Genomic DNA, 15,029 nt, shown 5'->3' on the forward strand with positions numbered 1-15,029 from the left:
GTACACTATATCAACTGAACTACCCTTGTCCACATGCTTGTTGACATGTTCAGATCATTCTAATAGATTGGTGAGGCATGATTTCCCTTTCCAAAAGCTGTGTTGACTTTTTCCCAACATTATGTTTATCTATGTGTCTGATAATTCTGTTCTTTACTATAGTTTCAACCAATTTGCCTGGTACTGAAGTCAGGTTTACCAGCCTGTAATTGCCAGGATAGCCTCTGGAGTGTTTTTTTTTTTTTTTTTTTTTTTTTTTTTAAATTGGTGTCACCTTAGCTATCCTCCAGTCATTTGATACAGAGGCTGATTTAAGTGATAGGTTACATACCACAATAGGTAGTTCTGTAATTTCATATTTGAGTTACGTCAGAACTCTTGGGTGAATATTATTTGGGTCTAGTATCTTATTTCTGTTTAATTTATCAATTTGTTCCAAACCCTCCTCTATTGACACCTCATCTGGGACAGTTCCTCAGATTTGTCACCTAAAAAGAATGGCTCAGATGTGGGAATCTCTCTCCCATCCTCTGCAGTGAAAACTAATGCAGAGCTTAGCTTCTCGGCAACAACCTTGTGTTCCTTGAGTGTTCCTGTAGCATCTCGATCATCCAATGGCCCCACTGATTGTTTGGCATCCTTACTGCTTTAGATGTACTTAAAAGAAATTGCTGTTAGTTTTAGTGTCTTGCTAGTTGCTCTTTAAAAAAATGTTTGGCCTGCCTGATTACACTTTAACATTTGACCTGCCAGAGTTTATGCTCCTTTCTATTTTCCTCAGTAGGATTTGACTTACAGTTTGTAAAGGATGTCTTTTTGATTCTAACTGCCTCTTTTACTCTGTTGTTTAGCCATGGTGGCATTTTTTGGTCTTCTTACTGTTTGTTTTTGTTGTTGTTGTTGTTCTAGGCGGGAATACATTAGTCTGAGCCTCTATTATGGTATTTTTAAATAGTTTCCATGCAGCTTGCAGGTACTCTTGTTACCATATCTTTTAATTTCCATTTAACTAGCTTCCTCATTTTTGTGTAGTTCCCCTATTTGAAGTTAAATGCTACTGTGGTGGATTTATTTGGTATTTCCCCCCCCAACAAGGATGTTAAATTTAAGTACATTATGGGTGCTGTTACTGAGTGGTTCAGATCTATTCACCTATTGGACTAGATCCTGTGCTCTACTTAGGACTAAATCAAGAATTGCCTTCCCCCTTGTGGGTTCCGGGACTAGCTGCCCTAAGAAACCGTCATTAATAACATCCAAAAAGTTTCTCTCTACATCCCGTCCTGAGGTAACTTGTACCCAGTCAATATGGGGATAATTGACATCCCCCATTATTTTTAGGTTTCCTGATTTTGTAGCCTCCCTAAGCCTTCAACAATCACTGTCACCATCCTGGCCATATGGTCAGTAGTATATTCCTATTGCTGTACTTTTATTATTCAAGTTTGGTACCATCCTGGTACCATTTGGTACAAACTGGTACCATTATCACTAGGCTTAAATTATTTGGAAATAATAAAAATATGGGAAACTTCTATTGCTGCTATGGCTACCTTCCTAGATTTTGGCCCCATTTCTGGTCCCATTGTAGTCAATCGCACAACTCCCATTGACTCTAGCAGGAGCAGAAGCAGGCCCTGTAGCTGTAACTGACATTTTAGAAAACATAATAAAATGATCTTAGTATTTTATATTGCTTAATCAATATAAAAAAATCCTCACAAATAGTGCTTGACTTTACAAGAATCCCAAGAGTTTATTTGCAAATTGGGATAAGCTACAGCCATTATCAAATATCTTTGATCTGCAACATGCAGTTAGCAATTGCAGTGCCATCCATGATCTTAATTAAAAAGTAAAACAATTAATTTTCCTACCTGCCCTTCCCTGCATCTGCTGGTTGGTGATTTTTTTTTAAATTTTTTAAATTAAAACTTGTATTGGTGATTAAAAGTGCTATGCAATGTACATCTATTGCAGTGCTCAGCATAGACTTGAAATGTGACAGAAAATCCCAAATTCCTGTGATCTTATATTTTAATTTGCACAAATCTTAATCTGGACTGAACACATTATACGCTCCTTCTCAATGGGGAAGCGTCTTCTGTCAGCACATAATGCACAGGAACAGTTTGGTTTCATAGTATTAAGAGAACTGGCTCAACACAATCTGCTTCAGCTGATAGTTCTGATGCTGTCACAGCCAATAATCTGCTGAGGTCTCTTCCTTTACACTGTTTGCTTTAGGTGCGTCTGCATGATCTTGGGTGATTGATCCAAGGGCAGCACTTAATATCCTCACATGCCACAAGAGGGGAAATCCATTTCAGTCCCTGAAATGACTGAGAGCGCAATTTGGCTTAATGACGTCAGAGACTTATGCCTGAGTGAGAACTATGGGCCAGATTGACAAAGGTATTTAGGCACCTAAAGATGCACCTATCCCCAAGTGGAATTTTGAAAAGTGTGTAAGCAGGTTAGGTGTTTAGTTTCAATGGGCGTTTAGTGCCTAACCCGCTTAGACACTTTTGAAAATCCCATTTGGCATATATCTGCATCTTTAAGCATGTAAATACCTTTGAAAATCTGCTCCTTATTCTGCAATTGACTCCATGTGGTCAGATTCCTGTCTCTGCACATAGCCCTGTTGAAGTTAATGAAATTCTGCAGGGGAGTAGGGCTCTGCCCATGTAGAGTTAATTGCAGTGTTCTGGCTCCTTAAGGACTTCAATATTGGACCCAAAAATAATAATAATCTTTGCACTTACATAGCACCTTTTCATCTGAAAATCTCCAAGTAATTTATATAGTGATTTTCCTTTCAAATTTTTTAGAGGCAGGTAAACATACTGAAAATGAACATAGAAACAAAACAAGTATTTAAGAAAAAACTCGAGTTTTTAGCCTTTCTACATCTGGCTATTATCTGGCAGTTTCATGCTAACAGGTAGGAAGCAAGAGAAAGCAAGACAGTTAGAAACTCATACTGAGTTCAAACCAATGGGAAAAAGCACTAGAAATTAAACTTAACTTAAAATTGCTGTTTGTGTGCATGTAGCTATATCTATATATATATTCTCAGTGTGATGAGCTTAATTTTAACAGGATACAGGTCTAAATTATGGCCCCGGATCTGAACTGCACTGTACTTTGAGAAGGTTGGGATTCAAACTTCGTGGCACAGTCCCGCCTGCATGACTCATATTTATTCAGTGAATACAAATGGTCTCCAGAAACTAGAAAACGTGGGCCTCCTCTTTGAGAAATGGTATTCCTTTGCTCTATGTCCCTCTTCCTCTTCTTGAGATGAGTGTTCTCATTACAGACCTCTTGCCCACTGGTAGCTGGAATCTAGTGCTGAGGCCACACTGCTGGCATCACAGTGGGGCTTGTTCCCAGTTCGTTTGGTCCCAGTTCTTCTGGTTTCTTTTCAGGGTATTTAGAAGCTGTAACTCTGAAATGGGAGAAAAGATGGGCAGAAGGAGTGGTTTTACTTGAATATACTCATTTGGAGAAGGAGAATGGTGACAGATGCAAGAAGCACCATTTTTCAAGGAAGGTTGAGCAGGTTTTCCATTTTCAACTGAAATTCCTGGACGCCATCAGTCCATGAAATAAAGAAAAATAATGACAGGTTTCAGAGTAGCAGCCGTGTTAGTCTGTATCCGCAAAAAGAAGAACAGGAGTACTTGTGGCACCTTAGAGACTAACAAATTTATTAGAGCATAAGCTTTTGTGGACTACAGCCCACTTCTTTCTACGCAAAAGAATTAATGGACACAAATCTGACATCAGGAATCAAAATACTCAAAAACCAGTGGGAGAACACTTTAACCTGTCTGGTCATTCAGTGACAGACCTGCGGGTGGCTATATTACAACAGAAAAACTTCAAAAACAGACTCCAACGAGAGACTGCTGAGCTAGAATTGATATGCAAACTAGACACAATCAACTCCGGTTTGAATAAGGACTGGGAATGGCTGAGCCATTACAAACATTGATTCTATCTCCCCTTGTAAGTATGCTCACACTTCTTATCAAACTGTCTGTACTGGGCTATCTTGATTATCATTTCAAAAGTTTTTTTTTCTCTTACTTAATTGGCCTCTCAGAGTTGGTAAGACAACTCCCACCTGTTTATGCTCTCTGTATGTGTGTATATATATCTCCTCAATATATGTTCCATTCTATATGCATCCAAAGAAGCGGGCTGTAGTCCACGAAAGCTTATGCTCTAATAAATTTGTTAGTCTCTAAGGTGCCACAAGTACTCCTGTTCTTCTTTTTTAAAGAAAAATAAGTTGAGTTAAAACAAAACCACTCTGACCTGAACATACTTCAAAATATATTGATGCATTAAGGGGTATTGTTCAGCTTGCACTTCTTTTTGCATTGATTTCCATACAGAATGAGCATCCTTCTCTTCTAATTTTCTTTTTGTCAATTTAGCAGGAAAATGCAGCCTCCACGCCGTAACTTTTACTTTATTTATGTATTTTAAATTCTATAAATGTTAAAATAAAGGCCTATCTGTATGCTGTAGGTATCCTTGACACAATATAAAAATACGTCCTAAATACAGAAATTTAAGAACCTATCACAAACCCCACTCCTCCTTGAACTCTTCTCCACCCTTACAATTACAATTCCCTGCCACTCCAAACCCCAGTTTTCAAATGTGCAGGGGGAAAACGTGAGGTCATCCGAGTCAAGCTATTTCAGACTGAATGGGGTAGTAAATTCCAAGCTGCAAGGTTTTCATACAGAACATCTGGCCAGCAGTCTCCTCTGTCATACCAGTGGAGCTCCAGTTTTGTTTTGGTCAGCCATTAATTTTATACAATGGTTGTTTTCTTCAAAATTTTATGATCGAATTAGACTTGTATGGGAAAAAAAACAGGAGTTTTTCTGTGCCTCAACATTCCTGTGAAGTTGGTATTATTATTATTATTATACCCTTAATGCAAATGGAGAAATTGACTCACAGAGTGGGTAATATACTCAAGATCGCACAGTTAAATCAGGGCAGAGCTGGGAATAGAATCGAAGTGTCATGAGTCCCAGTCATTTTTTCTGATTGTAAGGTAACTGTGCCTTCTACCAATGAGCAGTGGGGTGGCGGACCAGGGCTCATGGTTTGGGGCTCATGAGAGAAGGATTTGCTACAGGCCTGCTAGGTAACTTTGGGCAAGTCACTTCACCTCAGTTTTCCCATCAGTAAAATTGGGATAATAGTACCTACTTCCTTTGTAAAGCTATGGATTATAAACTCTGTATAAGAGGTAGGTGATGGGTATTCTAGCCTTTAGTGCAGGTGATCAAATACAGGCAGGAGTTCAAAAGTAACAATAAGAGACCTTATTACCTTAACTGGAAACCAGGCATAGAGTTCTGCTGTTCATGGAGGTGATCTTATCTGACAAAGAAACTGTTCTACCTGTTTCTAACGTTAGCTAATACTGAATGCCCAAAGGAAGGTGTAGAAACTCCTCATAGTGCACCTACTTCTGCTAATACAATATCATGTCTGTCTTATGTGCCTGTATTATATGAATGCTATATAATAACATATGTCAGACATGAACGAATAGGTCAAATAGTGTCAGGATTTAGGGAAGAAAAGTCTTTTGGTAATGTTTGTAATTTCATGTTTGTTTATCATTAATTTTAATGCTTATTTGTCAGATTTGAATGCCTTTGTAAGTGCTCTGAGAATTTCAGATGAAAGGCACTTAACAAGTCCCCCCAGGAAATAAAACAGTGACCTGTTTTATAAACAGACTACTGATTACCTCAGTGCATGCACCAATTGTTCATTGCCTTCTTCTTTCTGAAGCAGTACGTGAATATTCTATTTAGTATTTTAAACAGGATTTTTTTTTTTTACATGAAAATTCCATTAAATATTAATTTCCCCTCCCCCAACATAATGGGATGGGTTTGAAACAAGGTACTCTGCTGCAGCAGATCTCTGAGGTACGGTAGAATATATACAGGGAAATCCAAACAGACGTAGATTATGAAAATGTCCAGGTATTGGACAAAAGAAATACACAGTGGTTTTTTTATTTAACAATACAAAACCATTCAGTACAAAAGGAATTGCTTGTCTTATGTTGATTGAAGTGTGTTAATAGATTGACGACATTATTCATCCATGTAAAATTTGTATGGCTGTGTTGCTAAGACGATCATTAGCTTAGTTCTTCTGCTCTGGATTAGCATCAGCTGCACAAGTTAGAACAGCCTGAGAATAGTCTCAAGCTATATGCCCCTAGCTTTTCAGAAGATTTAAGTATTTATTCACTAATTCATTTTGTTTACCAGTTTCACCCATTTCCTTCCCTTCACTCTTTCTTCCTTTTCTTCGGCTTGCTCATTACCAACCATTTATCAGATGATTGTTTGCAAGAAACTGGTAATGAAGAATACCATTTATTTATTCTGCTCCCACGACATCAAATCCAAACTTTCTTGAGACTTCAGTGGGAATAGGACCAGGACCTAAATGTAATTTACTTCAAAGCTTGAGTTTAGGCAGGGTCATATGTGAATTAGGCCCATTAAAATAATGCAGAGCATCCCAGTTAATTTAAGAGAAATGTCTTCCCATTGTTGCTATATACCCCCATTACCATAGTATCTGAGCACCGCACAGTCTTTAATATATTTATCCTCCCAACCCCCTTGTGAGATAGGGCAGTGCTATTACTGCTATAACTGAGGCACAGAGAGACTAAGGGCCACATTTTTAAAGGCATATTGGGTACCTAAAGATGCAGATAGCACCTAGGCACCTAACTCCCTTTTGAAAGTCCCACTCGGTGCCTATCTGCATCTTAAGAATCTGATTCTAATGGTAAATCTGGACTCTGACTCAGGTCTGACACCTACCATCCACATACACATCAGTCAGGCCAGAAAGATCTCAGGATTTGGGCCTACAGACTCAGCCAGAGGTCTGAGTCCAAGCCCTAGCTCCACTGTGATGCGGCTCCAAGACCAAGGATTTTGCACTGTAGATGCAGCTCAATTTGGGTTGCCAGATTTGGGTCTGGAGAGTCTGCCAGCACTCTCCTGCAAACCCGCGGCCTGTGTTTCTCAGCTGTTCCATCCCAAAAATTCACACCCAGTTCCTGTTTGGGGACAGACCTGCGGAACAGCCCGCAGCAGAACCAGTAGTAGAAGAAGCGCCTGAATGTCGCCCTAACTATACCAACATAAGCCCTATGCCTCTTGTTGAGGTGGTTTTATTATGTCAGCATAGCAGGGGAGCTACATTGGTGGGAAGAGCATTTCAGTGTAGGCAAATTTCAGTGTGTACACTGCTGTTTTGTTGACAAAAGCTGACTTTTGTCAACAAAACTGTGTAGTGTAGACAAGGCTTTACATACCTCTGACGGGATCCCGGGGTGCAGTCTGGGACTGTGGGATCACTGTGACCCCTTAACTCTCCAGCCTAGCTTTGCTAGAGACAAGCCGCAAACCCCTGCAGGCACTGTTATCACTCAGCACAACAGCATGTGGAGCCCCACACCCAGCTAGATTGCATGAATGCTCCCAAAGCCACTCATGAATCACACCAAGAATGGCACCAGCCAAATCTCCCAGCTCCCAGCCTTGTAGCTCAGGAATATACCATACTGCACTGCTCAAGATGAGCAGTGCACATTTATTAACTGGTTCATCACTTCATCAATGGAAAGTGGATATACACCAGCCTTTGCAAATCTGAGCAGATTTACCAAACACTTCAGGCAAACTCACTGATAAAGATAAATATTAAAACAAATTTATTGACTACAAAAGTTGGATTTTACGTGATTATAAGTGATAGGCAAAAAGTCATAGTTACCAAAATAAAATATAAGTACGCAGTCTAAACTCTCAACCCTATTAGACTGGGCAACAGCTAGATTAAGATTTTTTTCATCCCACTGGATATTGCAGTCCTTAATATACAGGTTTGTCCCTTAAACCTGGGCCAGTACCCTCTGTTTGAGTCTTCAGGCTTCTGAGTGTCTTTGCTGTTTGCAGCATAGGTGGGGGAAGGAGAAAGGCCAAGCATGTGGCCTCTGTGTTCTGTTTTATACCCTTAGTCCATGTGCTTGGAGAACACAAGTCCAGGCATGTCTGGGGGGCATTGCTGAGTCCCCAGGCAAGGTTGAGCAATTCCCCTGGTGTGGCCTTATGCAGGTGAGTCATTGAATTGTAGCTCCCTTGCTGGGTGATGGTTGGTTGACACTCCACCCAGGTGTTGGTTACTTTCCTTGCTGTTGTCTCTGGGGACCTAATATGTGGTTGATTCCCCAACTTACAGCATGTTTTAGTGACAACCATACAACACAATCTCATAAGTTCATATGCACTAAAGATATACATATTTAGATAGAACAGTGACTTTCAGCTGATCAGCCTTTTCCCTGATACCTCACATGGCTTGCTTTATATGCAATATCACAATTATATACAGATGAGGAATATGGGGATTACAAGATGCTCTCCCAAGGTATAGTATGTTACAATACCCCCTCCCTGGCAATACAATGCACCTTATAAATCAGCCACACTTGCACTGTCCCAGACAGCCTGTACGCTGAGTATAAAAAAAAAATAAAGCTGTCTGTGATGAGTCCAAACAAAATCAGGGTCTGTATTTGGTCCAGGGGTGGCTGAAATCTGAGTCAAATTACAGCCGAGGTTGGCTGCCTGTCTGTGTTAGGTCCCAATGGCTGGCAGTCAGTCATGTCTGTGCATGGGCTCAGGATGCTTGTAAGGAGGCTGTACTTCATCTCCATGCTTGTTAACAGGGTGCTTGTTAATTTTTACCACAATTTTTCATCCATTGTGGCTGGTGATCTGCCTCTGTGGTCGACCAGGGCCTGCATAATGATGGAGTAGTGTCTTTTGCAGTTTACGTACTCGTGTTCCTTAAAGAGGGCAAACTACGGGCACATTGATAGCCCCAGTGCAGTTTGGAAAGCACATTCTCTCAAAACTTAGCAGTTATTTCAGGCACACTTTTAATGCCCACCACCTTTGGGCACATCCCAGTGCTGATCACCTCATGATCCTTCCCCCCCCCCCCCCCCCAAGAATACCTGCTTTTTCATGTGAAAGTTTTGGAGCCACTGCTGTTCATCCAAGGTCCACATGATGATCCAATCTTGCGGTCTGCACTTGTGGCCCTGCAGCAGAAGCCCTGGTTTGGGGGGAATCTGCAGTTGTGGCAACAGGTCTGAGCAGCATCAGCTGGGTCACAGCTGGCATGTTAGTATCCCCTTGCAAGAGGTGTGCGTGACGTTGCACTCCATATGTTTTATGGAAATATGCTAATGAGTGTGAATATAATGTAACTGGAATATGCTTCATGCAAAAGGTCTCTTGTAAGGTATCATTACAAAGCTTATAATCTACTGAGTGTGTTTGCATGTATGTATCATTCTTGTGTCTGAAGCTAGAAATATGAAGTATTACTCTAAAGTCCTATTGTAACTATGCAAAGTGTGGGCTATTAATGATGCTTGAAATCTTGATGGCTCCCATTAATCAGGACAATTAGTAGTAAATGGCTCTGTTTACTCAGGTACGTGCAGGCCAACTCTGAAAGAATGGAGAATGAGGTCTTACAGTGACATGTGATCATGTCACCTGGTACTCGAATCCATCTTAAACCAGGTGCTTTTCCATTTATAAGGAAGGGTGGGAACCTAGAGAGAGACAAAGGATTCCCGCCTTGTGCCAAAGCTATAAAAGGGGGTGGAACAGAACAAAGGGGGCTGCAGTCATGAGAAATCCCCTAGTTACCACTTGAGCTGGAACTAACAAGGACTGTATCAGAGGAAAGGATTGGGCCCAGACTAAGAAGGAGTATAGTCTGTGAAAGAAGCATATTGGAACATCTCTGAGGGTGAGATTTACCTGTATGCAGTTTCTTAATGTAGTAGGCTTAGACTTGCGTGTTTTATTTTATTTTGCTTGGTAACTTACTTTGTTCTGTCTGTTATTACTTGGAACCATTTAAATCCTACTTTTTATTCTTAATAAAATCGCTTTTGTTTATCATTGAACCCAGAGTAAGTGATTAATACCTGGGATTAATACTCTCTCTATCAGTGTTATAGAGGGCAGACAATTTATGAGTTTACCCCGTATAAGCTTTATACAGAGTAAAACAGATGTATTTCGGGTTTGGATCCCATTGGGAGCTGGGTGTCTGGATGCTGGAGACAGGAGTACCTGCTGAGTGGTTTTCAGTTAAAGCCTGCAGCTTTGGGGACCTGGTTCAGACCCTGGGTCTGTGTTGCAGCAGGCTTGAGTGTCTGGCTCAACAAGACAGGGTTCTGGAGTCCCAAGCTCACAGGGAAAACAGGCTCAGAGGTAGTTTTAGCACATCAGGTGACAGTCTCAAGGGGGTCTCTGTGACCAAACCCATCACAGTGTGTTTGGCAGGTCAAAAACAATTGACAAAATATCCACCAGCATATCACAGATGCTCTGTCTGAGTCCCAAAATAGGACTGACGGCGTGATCTGGAGAAGTTCCTCCACTGGATCAGGATGATGGGAGTGTGTGGACACAAAATGGCTTGGCTGGATGTATCAGTGGGCTCAAACCATTTCTGGTCAAGTCACATGGGATGCATAGACAAGTTCTCCCACAATCCAATACACTTCCAGAAGCAGAAGGTCTGATTCGAGTCTGCACAGTGGAGTTTGGACACATCAGTACAGTTGGGAGGCCTGGATTTATCCTGCAGTGTGGACACTCAAGCACGAACTTGGAAACACCAGTCTGCAGGCATGGGTTCCACAGACTCAGGTTTACTATTTAGTGTGAACCTACCCTAAGTGACTTACCCATGGGCACATAGGAAATCTATGGCAAAGGAGGAAATTGAACCGAGGACTCCCAAGTCCGCGGGTAGCAACTGAATCACCTATTAGTTATCCTTTCCCTTAGTAGTACAAATATAAAAGTTACAGCCATTATAAATGGCAAAAGATAGGCATAACATGTTTAAACAGTCTTGCCTCCATGTGGATGGGGAAAGGGAAGCCAAGTTAAGGCCAGTCTGAAAAGCAGGCCCTTAATCTTCCTGGACTTAATTCTGCAGGGGGTTGAGTGCCTCCAGAAAGGAACTCAATGCTCTCACCTCCGTTTGAATATGGCATTCTTTGCTTCTGTCCCCAGTGTCCTATGTACACTGCTGAACAACTTCTTCAACTCACAACCGGGGTGAGTAAAGGAATTCCTGAGTATAATTTGTCAATTGATGGCAAAGTTCACAATATGTCTGGAGTGGAGATGGGACTTACAAAGTTCAGGTCCTTTTTCAGAATTTGTAGGTGTGCAGATCCAAGGTTTTGCTTCATATCCGTGTCTCGTTTCAATATCCTTCTGCATATGAAATGAGCTATATAAATGTCTTTATTGACTGTGTTTGTTTACCAGGTGATGACAATTCTGGGAGGAGGGTGATTACTTTCAGTTGCTGTCGTATGCCCCCTTCCCATCAGCTCAATCACAGCAGACTACTAGAGTAAGTTTCTCTCATTTCACCTTCTCTCTCTCTCCAGTTTACACTGCTTAAAATTTTAAATGGGGTGTCTCATGAGTTCATTTGTAGGTAAATGGGCTTTTTTTGGTCGAGTATGAAAAAAGTGTCTAACACCTGCTAGCCTGAATACTAAGCCACTGAATCAGGGGAGAAACTATCTTGGAAACCAAGCCCCAGCAACTTAATCAGAAACAGCAGGTTTTTTTGTGTATTGTAGTTATGTTATTAATCAACTCTTAATGGATTTTTCTGATGTAACTTATTTTGAGAGACAAACAAATAGAAAATTAAAATATTTTAGTACTTTTCAAACTTATTATTTGATAAATAAGTATTTATTGAATATTACATTTGCCAAATACTTTTCATGGTATTTAACCAGCTGCAGGAACAGCAAAAGCTGTTTTTATTTCGTTTTCGCTTCTCAAAAAACATTTAGTAGGAATGCTGTTTCATTGTTTATACTACAATGCTTTTTGCTTTTGATCTTTAGATGATTCACATTAATTACTAAAATTTAATGAGCCAAGTATTTAATTAAGCTTAGTATTTCATTATCTCATCTTATAATGGTGTTGGTTTTTCTTGGTTCAAGCTGTTGTAAATGAATATTCCTTTTCACAACATCCTTTTTAAGGGTTGGTTGTAGCATGGTAACAGAGATAAAATGCTGCAATCTGGAGGACCTAGTTTGGGGTTAGACCAGGATCTATCTATTATCCCAGTGTTACAGATGGGAAGCTGAGGCACAGAGCAGCTACATGATTTGCCCAAGGTCAAATAGGAAGTTTATGGTAGAGCAGGGAATTGAAGCCAGATCTTCTGAGTCCCAAGCCAGCACTGGACCATCTTTCCTTTCTAGGATCAGACCAAGCAAGGTTTGAGGATAAACTGTTCAGACTGGGGCCAGCATGGCAGATATTTTGCAAATGAAACCGTGTTGGAATGGATTTGGTGTGGCAGCGTTTTCACTGTCATTCTTGGAAATACTGTCCTAGTAAGTAATGCTTCTATGGATAGTATTGCAGGTTTGGAAATGGCAATTGGCTGTGTAGAAACAGGGGGCAGAGCTCAGCTGACATAAATTGTCATAGATCCATGAGCTGTAGTAATTTGCACTTGCTGAAACTCTGCTCCATTATTCTCTGAAGTACTGCATTTTAGCTATAGTACGCCAGGGAATTATATAAGGCAAGGAGGCTCAATAGATTGCCTGGGCACAAGGGTATGTTTGGGGATACTGTACCTTTATTTCCAGAAACTTCCATTTTTTGTACTGCCTTCTGAATGATTATTGTCATGACTGCCATTCCAAAGCCCTCTCCAGGGATCAAGACCCCTGTACAAACAAGTAATGCAAAGACAGTCCTTGTCCCAGATAGTTCACAGTCTAAGACTTTTACAATAAGGAATGGAAAATAAGCAATAAACAAGGGAGTAGAAGATGGGAGGAGAAGAGAATAATAAAGTTAAATGCATTTGCATAGGTCAGGGATCGGCAACCTTTGGCATGTGGCCCGCCAGGGTAAGCACGCTGGCGGGCCGGGCTGGTTTGTTTACTTGCCGCGTCCGCAGGTTTGGCCGATGGCGGCTCCCACTGTCCGCGGTTCACCGCTCCAGGCCAATAGGGGCTGCGGGAAGCGGCGCGGGCAAATAAACAAACCGGCCCAGTCCACCAGGGGGCTTACCATGGCGAGCTGCGTGCCAAAGGGTGCTGATCTCTGGCATAGGTAATAGTCACAGTGAATTCAGAACTTGCAGACTCCCACCAGCGTAACAAGTGCCACGTGGAACCACATTTTATTAAATGAAAAGTGCCTACATGCAATTAAGAAAAGTGGTTAAGACTATGCCACAGAATAATAAGCAAGAATTGATAATGTAATAACACGGGTAAATTAAAATCTGGTTCAGAGAGAGGTGAGTTGAGATGGTACTACTCAAGTGGCATTGTTGCCTTATTTGAATAATTCAGCTGTGGGGAAAAAAACGCCTTGCCCTATTCTCAATTGTACAACAAAGGGAAAAGAAAAATACCTTAAACTATACCATAAAAGAATCAATACAAAGAAACCTGCTTATAAAAACTTGCAATATTATTTCAAGATGGGATTACTTAAGTACATTTCCTTAAATTATCTTAACACCTAGGGATCTGATAATGAAATCCCTACAAAAGAAAGCCAGACTAATTTAAGGAAGAAGGAAGTATCTGATGCCAGCAACAGTAATTAGAGCTGGTTACAATTTTTCAAAACATTTGAAATTGACAAAAAAAAAATTCACAAAATTTCACTTTTCACCATTTATTGACAAGTGTTAATGCCAATATTTATTCAGAAAATAGGAATTCAGAAAGATGAGAACACAAAGCAGGAGAGCCCTACTCAATTATTGTATGGCTTCTTCATTATTTTCAGAAAGCGTGCCCAGGTTTTTCATCATTTGATTGCCTGTCAGCACTGCAATCTTTGTAACTCTTGACTAGACACGTTCTTTTAATGTGAAACATTTTCCCCTTGAACATGAAATCACTGGCATCATGATACATAATGAATGTGTGTATTAATATTGATCATGAACATGAATTTACAAACTTTGGCATGCTGGGCAAAAATAGTGATTTTGGTCCTTTGGAACTTTTCAGTGTATAAATACATTAGATATCACTTTTTAATACTAAAATATTGCCTCTCTTCTCAGATACTTGAGGTATACACTCGACCAGTATGTGGAGAATGATTACACCCTTGTCTACTTTCACTATGGCCTGAACAGTCGGAATAAACCCTCTCTGAACTGGCTGCAAAGTGCCTACAAAGAATTTGACAGGAAGTATGTTCTCCAAATATTCTGTGTCTGCCCTTTCTGTGGGTAGGATCTAACTATTGTATCCTGCATAACTTCCAAGAAGGAGGCATATTCTTCATGAAGACCCAACAAGCTAGAGGTCTACCTTTTGGTCTTTCTTTGCTATTGAGATCAAAGAATTAATGTCCATTACTGTAGATTAGATTAGAAATTTCTACCATGCACCAGATGTCCCATTTTTAAAGGGACTGTCCTGTATTAAAGTCCTCCTGGAAAAGTGTCCCGACTTTTTCTTAAAAATGGGCAAATTGTCCCATATTTTCTGTCTCCCCCCTGCCATCAGTAATGGTGGGTCCTGGTGCTGTCCAGATACCTGTTCGCCAGCCACCTGCCCATCAGCGGTGAGTGGGGGGGTCCAGTGGCTGATGATGAAGATGAGTGCAGGGCTGGCCAGTCCCTATGCTGGTCTGTCAGCACAGCCCCTGCTGCATGCCAGCTCTCAGCCAGCAGGGCACTGCCCCCATCCCGTTTCTGGCTGGGGCTGGCTGTATGCTGCAGTGGCTGGTGCGGGCCTCCTTGCTGTCCTCTTCCAGCCTTGCCCCTTCATCCCCCTAACCCCCCCAGCCCCGCTGTTCCTCCATATCTCCCCCCCCCCC

General features: G+C 41.0%; 1 protein-coding gene across 3 annotated transcripts in view; it reads left to right on the forward strand.

Annotated features, from left to right (window-relative positions):
- Positions 1-15,029, forward strand: part of ARHGAP8 (Rho GTPase activating protein 8) — a 108,289-nt gene that overhangs the window by 37,675 nt on the left and 55,585 nt on the right. For all 3 annotated transcript variants that reach the window (XM_054038014.1, XM_054038033.1, XM_054038023.1), the window contains 2 exons: positions 11,457-11,544; positions 14,266-14,397. In XM_054038014.1, the coding sequence (XP_053893989.1) occupies positions 11,457-11,544; positions 14,266-14,397 (220 nt within the window). The remainder of the gene's footprint in view (positions 1-11,456; positions 11,545-14,265; positions 14,398-15,029) is intronic.

The sequence above is a fragment of the Malaclemys terrapin genome, chromosome 1 (genome assembly GCF_027887155.1).
Source record: "Malaclemys terrapin pileata isolate rMalTer1 chromosome 1, rMalTer1.hap1, whole genome shotgun sequence".
NCBI lineage: Eukaryota > Metazoa > Chordata > Testudines > Emydidae > Malaclemys > Malaclemys terrapin.